General features: G+C 44.6%; 1 protein-coding gene across 1 annotated transcript in view; it reads right to left on the bottom strand.

Moving 5' to 3' along the window:
* The window catches only part of Dnajc6 (DnaJ heat shock protein family (Hsp40) member C6), a 149,196-nt gene extending 145,150 nt beyond the window's left edge, over window positions 1-4,046 (bottom strand). Inside the window, exon 1 of the mRNA XM_029539741.1 lies at window positions 3,926-4,046. Coding sequence (XP_029395601.1) covers window positions 3,926-4,031 — 106 coding nt within the window. The 5' untranslated portion in view covers window positions 4,032-4,046. The remainder of the gene's footprint in view (window positions 1-3,925) is intronic.
* Window positions 4,047-13,278: the final 9,232 nt, after the last annotated feature.

The following is a 13,278-nucleotide window of genomic DNA, read 5'->3' as shown; positions in this document are numbered from 1 at the left end:
GTGCACAGTTTGATCATATTCCCATTCATGGAGAAGCCTTGAATTTGATCCCAGAACTAGAAGAAAACAAAAATACTATATAATTAAATCTGAACCGAGCAACTGATTAGAACGCAGAATATTTAAAGGATGCCTATAAAGAGAGAAGAAGAAAAAGACAAACCACCAAATAAAAGGGAGGGAAGGATGGTAGCAAGCTTCTCACGGAGGCTCATCTGAGCAGCCAATGTTTTTGGAAAGATACTTAGATCTGCTATGTATCAAAGGAACTCAATTTTTTCAAAGACAAATGACCATGGTGGCCATGGTTGTCACAGCCATGCATGCCTATTGGCATCGTACCTATATGCAGTATTTGGGTTGTCGAGTAGGAGGGTCAGGAGTTCAAGGCCAGCCTGAGATACATGAGATCCTGTCTCCAAAAACAAAAAGCAATAAAAAAGGCCTGAAACATCATTTTATACACATCAAGTAGATAAGCGTTAAAACGCTTAACACTGTCAGAATGGAGTGTATACCTGTATGAAATTGTCAAAGAATAAACTTACCTATATTGTAAACAAAAATGCCTAGCAGAACACAGAAAGGAAACAAGAATCTTGAACTACACTGGCAGAAATAAATTAGCATAAAGCTTCAGACGTCAAGGTGGTAAAAGTCTTTCAGACCAAACAACAACAAAAGCATATAGCCTTTTATCCCACGATTGTCCACGTGTTTACATTGCGAATACAATTATAGATACTCAAAGTACATGTGTTTTAAGATTTTGTTTGTATTAAATGTGTATATGGAGATGGGAGTTGGTGTTCACAGAGGTTAGGAGCTGGTATTGGATTCCCACGGAACTTACAGACAGACAGTCATGACATGGTTCTGGGAACCAAACTTCAGTTCTCTGGAAAAGCAGCATGCACTAAAAAATGCCAAGAGTTCCTAGAAGCCACATTCTTCTTCCTCGACTATAGCTTTTGGGGTGCGGGGGGAGAATTGGGAGAATAGCAGGATGTTGCTACAGACCTAGCTGTTCCAGAAGATTCAGCTTCCCCAAAGACAACACAAGTTATGGTCTTTCTCACAGCTTTCTGAACTTTTCAGCCCCATGACTACCCATGTTTGAGGCGTAAGATCTGTACTAATAGTCATAAAAATAATAACTAGCCTTTCCTGAGGCTCTGTATGCTAGGCAAACATTAATTAGCACTCCTACAAGACTATAAGGATTAGCATCCCCATTTTGCCGATGATAAAATGGCTGAGTTTTTGGAAGATTAAGGGCCCCTGGCCAAGATCACACTGTCTAATTGTGTGCCACTCATTAGCAGCAGACTAAAATTGTAGCCTGACTACCATCAGAGAATGTGGCTCGAGGTGTTCAAGTGATAGTGATGTCATGTGGGAAAAAAAAAAATCAGATCACACTTTGTAGAACCAGATAAAACCGAGCTATGGATTTCTTTCACTGGGTGGTAGTTCATCTTACTTCTCCTCTCCATCAGTATGTGGGAACATGTCAATTCGGTGCTGGGAGATATGGCAGAGGGGGAGATCTGCAGACAGCCATGCCTAAGTTAGGCATTTACCTGCTAGGAGGCCTCCAGCAAGCCATATAGTATCTCTTGATTTATCTTCTCAAATACTAAGTGAAGGGAATAAGTAATATCTACCCTTCTCCCTCCCAGGACTGTTTTCAAGATCTGACCAAAGCTAAGTGCCGTGGTAGCTCACACCTTTAATCCCAGCACTCGGGAGGGAGAGGTAGCAGGGTTCTCTGTGAGTTCTGATCTAGAGAGTTACAGGTCAGCCAAAGCTAGATAGTGAAACCATGTCTCAGAAAAAAAAAAAAATAAGTAAAATTTTGAGCAAGATTTTGTTTGAATTAATCTATTAAGTATAATTAATAGTCATACATAAGAGTCTTATTCCCAAGATGCTTAGGGAATGAAAAGAGAAATGAGAAGTAGAGAAATGTACAGGAATGATGTATAGCCTGAGAAGCCGTGAATGAACCACAAGCTGGGACCCTGGAACAGAAGCAGAGGGTGCTGGGTGTTCAGTACAGAACTGTATTTGTTTGCTTGCTTGTTCATTTGTTTGTTTTGTTCTGTCTGTCTTGAGACAGGGTCTCACTATATAACCTTTGATGTTCTAGAATTCACTACGTAGACCAGGCTGCTCTCTAACTCACAAAGATCCCCCTGCCTCTGCCTCCCAAGTGCTGGGATTAAAAGTAAGGCTACAGCTAGTTTTAAAATTATAAAACTAACTGTTTTTAGCACTATAAAACTATCCATTTCTTCCTACCCAAGTTTACATGATGTATATGGAATTGTCTTTGAAGGAATACCTGTTGCCATCCCCAGACCCAGCAACCTAGAGGAAAGAGCTGATTGTCCCTAGCCCTGCCCGGTGTCAGCAGCAGCTCTTGGTCAATATAAGGAGGAAGATTTATGTGCACGTTAATTAAGGTAGACACACAAACTTTAGGAGCCAGCAAGGTGGTGATGACAGACTGAAGGGTCTCTTTACCACCCACAAAAGCTCATGTCTGCAACATTAAATAAACACTTGCAAGATTATTCATCTTTGTCAAATTTTATACTCCCTACTCTGCATCAGCATGTTATAGTTATTAACTCTTTCTATTACTTATTTAATAATTTAATGATTATCTTTAAGCAACGAGGTAGGAGGTAGGGATGACTATGTCATCGTGGGGCTCTGTTGGAATCTGCTTCAGGTCTAGATCTGTCGGCCATCTTAGAAATCAAGGCACGTCAGCCTCACAGGAGAAGGATCTTTAGATGACAGAAACAGACAAAAAGGACACACACACACACACACACACCACCCCCTACCTCGCCCTTCACCTGGTAGAAAAGGCAAAAGGACTGGGGTAGGTGTGATCTGTAATACCAGACAGACAGACAGACAGACAGACAGACAGACAGACAGACAGACAGACACAAATGCCCTGCACGGGATGAATCCTTAACGAAGAGGTTACAGGTGGCAGGAAAGACTTCCGGAGACACAGCGTTTGGGTGGCAGTCTGCCAAGCTGCGAAATGAGGGCATGGCCACTGCTGGCTAAGAAACCATGAGCCATGTCCTTCCCTACTCAGAAGCCTTCCTTCTCACGGAGATAAAATGTCGACTCTTCCTCCCAGGCCTCAATCCTTGCCCTACAACTCTCACTTTCCCCTTGCTGAGCTCCTGGAAGCCATGCGGCTGTTCTCCTGGCGAGCAGACAGTGTTCCCAGCTTAAAGGAGTAACTCAACCTGTCTGGGGCTCCCCTGGGGCTGTACCTCAGGCCTTCTCCGCACACCTGCGTCTTCTTCTGTCAGCCCACTTCCCCAGGGTTGGGTGGCATCAGGGGTGGAATGTCGGCCTCACTCTCTAGAAATGGTCTCACGTGCCTATCTTGTTCCCTTCGGGTCCTAACAGAGGGAAGGACTGCATAAAAATGAATGAAATGAAACCATGATGAGGAGAGGCCCCGGTAAGGACAGTGTGCCTTGTACCTGGAAAGCAGTTCCTTGCCGCGGCGCTTCGGAGTAACCTGGAAGCTCCGAGCGCCTACAGGTTGGAAAGGGGACTGGGCTGGAAGCAGATGGGGAGAAGTGGAAGGGAGCCTGGGACATCGTATCAACGTCCCAAAGGTACCGCACTGCAGGGGCTGGGCCAGATAAGGGGTCCAGGAGGGGAACCAACCTACGTGAGATTCTGTCGCGGGTCTCCTAGGATTTCCCCCAAGGCAGAACCAAGCCAGCAGACCGGACGCGGGGGAGGGGAGCGCACCGGGACCCGCCCCTGCCCTGCCTGAGTCTGGGGACCTTGGTTTGGCTTCTGCGGGGTGTTCCAGTAACCGCTGCTCCCCGACACCCCCAGTGTCCGCCCCGGTACCCACGGCGCACACGCTCACCCCGGAGAGCCGATCGCATCCTCCGCAGCCGCTGGCCCGCGCGCCACCGCCCCAGCACAGACAGCAGCCTCCGGCTCTTGGTGCCTCCGGCCTCGGTCGCGCCCATTGGTGCGCCCGCCCCTTCCCGCCGCCGCCTGGGCCCGGGGTCACCGCCAACGCTGTCGCCGCGCGTTTGCCTGTGCCCGGCCACCGGAGACCGTGGACTCGGCCACGGGGGAGGAGCTTGTGGCGAGGCGATACAGCCCGCGCGTGGCGGCCGGACCCGCGGGACCCCGGGCACGAACAGGTGTGCGCGGTCACGGACACGCGCCCTTTGCTGCAGAGAAATCCGTGCGCGGTCCGCAGTAGCCGGCGTCCCTGGAGAACCCCCGGAACCCTGGAAGAGCCTCGATCCTATCTCACATCACAGAGCATAGGGTCGAAGCTCCCAGGGGTAAATCGTTTGCCCAGAGATCTTAGCTCGCTGAAAGGACGGTTTCCAAGACCTCCACAGCGCTAACTCTGTCTCACTGGATCAACATGTTAGAAATTAAACATACATTTCTTTGTATGCCCGCCAAATTATAAAATTGCCATTTTTACAGTCATAAATATCAGATAAAGGCTTCACCAGGTGATCAAAATTAAAGTCACAAGTGGTGGCAGATGAAAGCTACAAGTCTCGAACCGTGGTATGCTCAGGAATCCAGGCTTGCCTGTCTCGTACCCTGAGCAACAACAAAAGCACAAACACGTTTTGGGTTTATCTGGTGTTTCCAAAAATGAGAACAACACCCCTAAGAGGGGGTGCTGTATTCTCCAGAGGTGCTGATGTCATAAAAAGCTGAGTTCAAGATCAGAGGAGGTGGAAGGGTCACAGCTACTAAACACCATCCTGCCCCTCTGCACCCTGGGGTGGAGGCATTTCGTGGTTTGGTTGTTTTTAAGCCTCTAAAGGATACTAACGGGTTAACTTATTAAATGCGGATGATAAAATAGGTCATCATCTATCAGTTATAAGCTTGTTGACAGTTACCTTAAAAAGTTCTTATTTTTAGAAAAATGTACATTTAAGTATTTCAGAATAAAGGACCATGACACAGTAAATGTAAAAACTCAGGTGGGAAAAGTCACTCTACGGGATAGGAAACCCAGGTGTCAAAACGGTGCAGTGTTCAGAGTGGGAATATGCTCACAGTAAACAGGTAAGGGGTCCTAGTGTGTTCTTGGAGCTGTAATAAAACAGTGTGGTGTCCGCAAAGGGACAAGGCACATCGATCAATCAACTGAATAAGGAGACCAGAAATTACACCCTCCGGAACACCCCCAACCAACTTCAGACGGAGCTCAGTGTGCTTGGCTTGACAGTACTCACTTACCATCCTAATGCTGGAGAAGCTGAGGCAGGAGGATGACAAGTGCAAGACCAGCCTGGGCTGCATAGGAAGACCTTGTCTCAAACCAACCAGGGCAATACTAAGAAGAAAAGAATGAATAAATAAATGTAATGTTTTACCAAAAAAAAAAAAAAAAAAAAAAAGTCTATCTGGACTCCACAGGTGTCCAGCACTTGCCTCACAAGTTTGGTCATCTAAATCGGATCCCCAGAACCAACAAAAAGCTGGGTGCAGCCTAGGCTCCAATCTGTAATCCAACACCCTACTGTGAGAAGAAAGGCAAAAACAAAGAGATCAGCTTGTAATTCACAGCCCAGCTAGCCTGCAGTACAGAGAGAGGCAGAGACAGAAAAACCCTGTCTCAACAAGGCAGAGAGAGAAAAACAGTTCCCAAAAGTGGTCCTATGACTTCCATGTGTATGCTATGGCATACACAAACCAATAAAAATTAAATTAAATTTAATTTAATTTAAAAAAATAAAAAAAGGTTTTGGAGATAGGTCCTCTCTATGTTGTCAGTTATCCTATGGTTATGTAGACCAGGCTGGCCTGGAGCTCACAGAGATCCTCTTACTCCTGTCTCCTCAGTGCAGGGACTAAAGGATACACATCTGAATTTCAGCTAGTTCAATCCAGTCTATCAAATAAGGTCAAGCCATTAGCCTCATGTTTCCATGGTTACATCTGGCGTATTCATCACCCTTGATCCCATGAGGAAGGCAGCAGTCATCAAAGATAGAGGCCTGATGACTCTAAGAAGCCATAGGGGTAAGTACCTAACCTCCCTGATTTCAAAGAGGCTTTAGTAGTCTAGATGATTAACCAGGTATAAAAATACAGGGCAGCTCTATTTGGTTAATTAGCAATGCAGACTACCAGGGTATAGATACAAAACGAAAGATAATTGGGTGTACTGGCTAGTTTTGTGTCAACTTGACACAGGCTGGAGTTATCACAGAGAAAGGAGCTTCAGTTGGGGGAAATGCCTCCACAAGATCCAGCTGTAAGGCATTTTCTCAATTAGTGATCAAGGGGGGAGGTCCCCTTGTGGGTGGTACCCTCCCTGGGCTGGTAGTCTTGGGTTCTATAAGAGAGCAGGCTGAGCAAGCCAGGGCAAGCAAGCCAATAAAGGACATCCCTCCATGGCCTCTGCATCAGCTCCTGCTCCCTGACCTGCTTGAGTTCCAGATCTGACTTCCTTCAGTGATGAACAGCAATGTGGAAGTGTAAGCTAAATAAACCCTCTCCAACTTGCTTCTTGGTCGTGATGTTTTGCCCAGGAATAGAAACCCTGACTAAGACAGTGGGAGAGACTGGGAAGTAGATGGTTCTCTCTCTCTCTCTCTCTCTCTCTCTCTCTCTCTCTCTCTCTCTCTCCCTTGCTCCCTCCCCCATTCCTTTCACTCCCTCTCTCTCCATTAAACTGAGATTTATTTCATATCAACTTTCAGATTCCATGGCCTCCAAACTGAAGAAGACACTGGCCCTTTTGAACAAATCATCTATTTAACAGAGCTATGCAGGAATAGTGGTCGCATGCAATCTACTAATTCCCTAGACAAGGTTTCGCCTGTTCCTATGACTTCTTAACTCCGGCGGGGGTGGGAGGGGGGCAGTTTGGGGGTTAGAATACTTGGTATCTAATTTTTGCTACCCAAATTATCTGTGAAATATGTGTATGCCCCTTCCCCTCCTAAATCACAGCTTTAAAACTGTCACCACTACAACCATTGTTATTAAAGAAAGGCGTGTAACCAGGTGACCTAGACAGTCCCTTTCTGAGTAACCCACCATACTACCATGTGCTGACTCCTACCAACTAGTACTGAAATACTATCCTAGCCCCAATGGGTCTGGCAAGACTCCCCTTGGCTTTTATTGTCGGTATCTCCACAGGATCTGGTCTCCACCTGAAAGGACCCTATTGCTCACCGCTTAAGATTTTATGGGTTTAAACCAGGTGTGTGCATCTCTAGCTTCTTCCTTGGCAGGGAGACAGGGGAAGGATTACAAGTCAAGCTCTGCCTAGACTTCATAGTGAGGCCTGCCTTAGACAGAGCAGACAGCAGACAGGGGTTCATTGGTCTGGAAAAGATCAGAGGGAATTTTCTTCCTCTTTCCTTCCAAACACCATGTGACTTCATGACACTCTTCCAGCTCAGAGCTGGAACAAGGTCAGAGGCTTCAGGTTCCCACAGTTACAGTGAGCCATGGGTAGATGGGGGTGGGGAAGAAGGGGGTGGGGAGGGACAATAGTCTTCAACAAACCCTGGAAGCCCTTGAGAAGAGGGCTCAGCCTGAGCCAGAAAACAATTCAAATGCCCCTGAGGCACATTGAGGCACATTCAGAGGGTCAGGGACAAGAATCTCTTTTCATAGCTCAAAACTGGGCACTGAAAATACAATAAGACAAACTTAGAATAAAAAAAGAAGAAAAGGAAAGGAAAGGAAAGGAAAGGAAAGGAAAGGAAAGGAAAGGAAAGGAAAGGAAAGGAAAGGAAAGGAAAGGAAAGGAAAGGAAAGGAAAGGANAAAGGAAAGGAAAGGAAAGGAAAGGAAAGGAAAGGAAAGGAAAGGAAAGGAAAGGAAAGGAAAGGAAAGGAAAGGAAAGGAAAGGAAAGGAAAAATGTGGGCAAAGCATGATGGCCTGAGTTGTAGCCAGTCTTTTGCTACTTTGTAGATTTTTTTTTCTCCCGCCCTTCTCCACCCCTTTTCTTCCACCCTTTCAACTTCCTGACACTAGATAAGAGAGAAGAAAGGGTAGAGGGGGAAGGAAAGAGGTCCCTGAATAAAGCCAGGGAGTGAGTGATGAGTAAAGAAAGAGATGCCCTTGGTGAGACTACTTCCCGCTGTTAAGAGGCCCTGAGTCCTTGGGACAACTTTGACCTTCAAAGTCAGGATATCTAATTTCTTTTTGTTGTTGTTTCTTCTTTGCCCACTTAACAAAATCACAACCAACAACAACTCACCTCCACTCACCCCTTCTGGGCCCTAGCATTTATGTACCCTCTGAAAAGTCCCCAGAATTCCAACTGCTACACAAATAAACTGTCTGCAGTTGGCGAAAATCATGCTGCCACCAGATCATTGTCAGCTGCTGTGGACAATCTGAAGCTATCCCATATGCCATACCTGGGATTAAAGCAAAAACATATTCTTATAATATTTCTATGTTTTTAAAAGAAACCAAAATTCTCGCTACACTGTCAGGACTCACATAATAGAGAGAATTGACTCCTTCATGGTCCTCTGGCCTGCACCTCCCTATCCATACGCCACACACCACACATACACACACATACACGTATGATACACATCACACCACACACACATCACATACACATCACACATACCACAAATTAACAAATAAATGTACTTGAAGAATCCAAATATGACATAAGCAAACCAAATAAACCCACTTAATTGTACATGTAGCTTACAGGGTAGGGGAAAAATAAGCAAGCAAGCAAACAAACAAAAACAAAAGTACCTCAATTCCCTTGGTGGTGATGGGTATCAGAACTAAGAAATACTAAAATGTCAGTCCTTAAAATCAATGAGCTTTAAGGAATGTGTACATGCCTGCATATATGTATCCATGTATGTATGTATGTGTGTAAGGATGTACCTATGAAGGGTTGGTATATGTGAGTGCACATGTTCATGGTGTGTGTGTGTGTGTGTGTGTGTGTGTGTGTGTGTGTGTGTGTGTGTGTTTAGCAGGCAGGTTTAGGATGTCTGGAGGATTATCTCCCTCCAGAACAAGCAGAGCTGTGAGAAGCCTGCTTTGCCTCCTGGGAGCAGCACAATCCTAATCATTGTTGCCTAATTGCTCAGCCTGTTTCCTCATCTGTAAGGTAAGTGGTGAGCAGTTCTTGCAGTGACTTTGCTGCATTCCATGTACTGGATCAAATGGGCTCCAACTTATAATGGTAGCCTGCTAGAATGCCAAGCACCTCAGAGAAGCAATAGCAAGCTTTATGCTATCTTTTGTCTCCAATGGATAAAAAAATTGCGTGTATGAATGTGTGTCTGTGTGTGTGTGTGTGTGTTTGTGTATGTGTGTGTATGTGTGTGTATGTGTGTTTAAAGATAGAGCTATGGGGAAAGGCCTGCATCTGGGGCAAATGTCATATCCTTCAAACTCTATGCTGTAAACTGTCCTTTCTTCTATTATGTCTAAACATCCCCATGTCTAAACCCACCCTCTTCCAGAAGATTCTATAAAATGAACTATATCCTAAGTCACCACCAGTGCCTCTGAAGTCACTGGGATCAACAGTGTCCACTCCACATCTTCTAGACCAAGGACCACGATGACAGCATGTCTACTACCACCATAGGGAGCAAGCTAAAACTAACCCCACCTAAATCTGCTTTTCAAGGTAAAGTTCTCCAAGATCACAAGATTAGAGGGTGTGGTGGTTTGAATGAGAATAGCCCCATCAGCTCATACATTTGAATACTCCATAACCCCCCCCACACACACACACACATACACACACATACCTATACACAAACACACCCCTATCACAGTTGATGGGAGGGATTAGGAGATGTGATTTTGTTGGAAGAGATGTGTCACTGGGGTGGTCTTTGAGGTTCCGAAGTACTCACACCATTCCCAGTTAGCTCTTGCTCTGCCTCCCTGCCTCGTGGTTGCCTTAACATGTAAGCTCTCAGCTAGTGCTCCAGAGCCATGCCTGCCTGCCTGCTGTTATCTTCCTTGCCATGACGGTCTTGGACTCTAACCTTCTGGAACCATGAATCTTAGTTAAATGCTTCTTTTACAAGTTGTCTTGGTCATGGTGTATCTTCACAGCAATAGAAAGTAACTAAGACAGAGGGTGACACCTGTGTGAAGCCCCCCACTCAGGACAACTTAACTAGTGGTAGCAGGTGTGAGAGGAGGGGACCCTGCTCAGGTGATTCAATCACCTAGTACTGCACACTAAAATGCCATCGCCCAAAAGCTGAACGCAGCAAGGGTGTTTGGTTGATGAGGATTTTGTGAGCTGGGCAGTGTTCACAGCAGCTCACAGCTCCATAGCTAGAGCTGTTCAGGACTCAAGACTCAAAGTCCCTACTCTAGGACGACTTGCTCTCATTGCTGGCAAGACAGGGCTGGCCATTGCTAGAAGCTCTGCCTAAATCCTTGGGTTTGTTTTTTTTTTTTTTCCTACACATGCATAGACTTCCTCTTTCATGATGGCTGGGTTCCAAACTGGAACAAGGCAGAAATCCTGGCCTTTCTTCAAGACTTGGCCCAAAAGTGCCCACAAACAGTTTCCTGTGTATTCTGTTCTAGAGAGGAGCCATATACTCCACTTCTCGGTGAGAGTATGCAAGGTAGTCTCTAAGTCTACAAGTTCAACCAGTCAATCACCTCACCCACATCCTTACCACTGGCCAGATACAGTATGCTGAGAATTCAGTGCCCTACTTTCAGTGAAAATGCCCACGAAACAGGGAAAGGTGCACAGGAGAATCATTCCTCCAGGGCTGAATGTTGTATCAACTTAAAACTTTCAGAAATCTAGAGACCATTTCTGAGTAACCACTGTATTCAGCTAAGACTAGGGAAAGAACACCAGGCCTGGCATCAAAGACATAGAGGGCCTCCAACATATTTATATGATACTGTACTTATTTATATAAACCACTGAATATTGGGCAGGGTGATTGTGGTACACACCTTTAATCCCAGCACTCAGGAGGCAGAGGTGGGTGGACCTTCCAACCATACAGACATAGATGATACAAGACTGGCTGAGCTGATAATAACTGAAGGCAGATGATTGGTATATAGAATATATTAGGCGATTCCCTCTGCCCCATAGGAGTTTGGAAATTTTCATAATTTAAATTTAAAAAACATGTCATCTTAGGGATGGAGAGTTGACTCGGGGTTAAGAGCACTCCTTACAGGACACCATAAGAAAGCCCACAGAATCATCTAATCTGGGTTCATAGGCGCTCACAGATGCTGAACCACCAACCAGGGAGCCTATGTGGGCCTGACCTAGGCCCTTTGCACATACACTTGTATAGCTTGATCTTTATGTGGACCTCCTAACAGCAGGAGCGGGGGCTGTCTCTGATTCTTTTGCCTGCCTTGGGACCCTTTTCTCCTGCTGGGCTGCCTCATCTAGCCTCAGTAGGGGAGGATGCTGCCTAGTCCCACTGCAGTTTAACATACTAGGGCTGGTAGATCCATGGGAGGCCTCCCCTTTTCTGAAAAGAAATGGAGGAGTGGTTGGGGATGGGGAGGGGCAGAGGACTGGTAGGGGAAACTACACTCAGACTATAAAATTAATCAATTAGTTAATTTAGAAAGAACACTTGTTGTTCTTCCTGAGAACATAGGTTAGATTCCCATCACCCACATGGAAGCTCATTACTATTGTTACTCCCATCCCAAGGAATCGGATGCCCTCTTTTGACACATCCACAGGCACCAAGCACACTTGCGGTATGCATACATGCACGAAGGCAAAACTCATGCACATAAAATAATAAAATAAATAAATACTTTTTAAAAAAGTCATCCAAGACATTCTTTGACATTATGTAACCCAAGGGGATTTCTCATGCTATTGTTGCTATTGTTACTAACAGCACAGATTAGAGACCAAGAAATGAGTTATATCTGTGATAATTAAGAAAAATCCTAGGAAATGGCACAAAAATATTAAGCTCACCTGAGTGAAAGAATTAAAGGCATCAAGTCAGTATTCCTTTTAAAATCAGGTAAACAGCTTTTTGTTTATTAAACATTATTTTTACATCTAATTATATAATAATTGATACACCAGCATATTAGATGACTATGAAACAACTAAAAATAGGGAGGTACAGGAAATTCCTATCCTATAATGACAACATCAAAGGACAATATAAGTTCACAATAAATATTAATATATCCACATGAAACAGAAGGAATGTACAAACAGGGCAGAGAAAGAATATCAAACCACCATCCATTGCCAGCGCCAGTCCTATTCTTGTTTACTAAACATGGGCTCCACGGTTTCAAAGATGGAAACAAAGTTAATATCCTTCCTTGAACTCTTCTTTTAGTCTCCAGTGGGAAAAAGAACAACTAAATAATATGTTGGGGCCAGCTGGTGAAAAAGCAAAGGTGTTACAGGTTAATTGCTAAGTCTGGAAAAGGTTTCTCTTCTGTGCTGGTGAGATGGGATGCCCCATCTAAAGAGAAGCCTGGTGCACCTTCCTTTGTTGCAATGTGCTCCAGGTTAACAGTCTTGTTCTTCTCACATGCAGCAGTCCCTGAAGCTAATAACTGACATCTCTGCAGCTGTCCCTGCTAAAATGCAGCAATAGGGAATTACCCTTAATTCTGAGCACTCACAGGGAGTAGCAGAACCTCAAGTATTTCATAAAGCAGAGTGGGGGAGGGTTGTAATTCATCAGTACAGGACTGGCTGAGCATGTGTGAGGCACACACAGGCTTTAAACCCAGGGCCAAAACCAAAAAGTTTCTTAAAGTAAGGAATAATAAACCTAAAATTCCTTCTTCAACCACAGTGCAAAAACAAAACAAACAAAAAAACCTAGAAATTAATAGCAAAATTTAAAGAAAAAAAACATAAAACCCTTTCTCATGGAAAATTTTCTGGCTTAGAATGTTCATTATTTCAGATGTTATCACCTCAGCTTTGAAATGGGTGATGATTATTCCTGAATTACCATATAAATAGTAATTTTAATTTTACTTCTAAATTACCAAATAAGTAGTAATTTACCAAAAAATTGTATTCACTCCAACCAAACATATTACCTTCATTCATTAAAAACTCAAAATAATCCCTCTGTATTAAAAAAAAAAGCTTGCAAATGCCATAAGAAAGTTAAATTATGATTTATACAAGAAAGGCAAAACACCCTACTAGAGGTCTGTAAGGAAGCAAGCTGTATGTGTGTGTCTGTGTCTCTGTCTCTCTGCCTCTGTGTGTGT

The sequence above is a fragment of the Mus pahari genome, chromosome 6, assembly GCF_900095145.1.
Source record: "Mus pahari chromosome 6, PAHARI_EIJ_v1.1, whole genome shotgun sequence".
Classification (NCBI taxonomy): Eukaryota; Metazoa; Chordata; class Mammalia; order Rodentia; family Muridae; genus Mus; species Mus pahari.
This window is presented reverse-complemented; position numbering and strand designations above follow the sequence as displayed.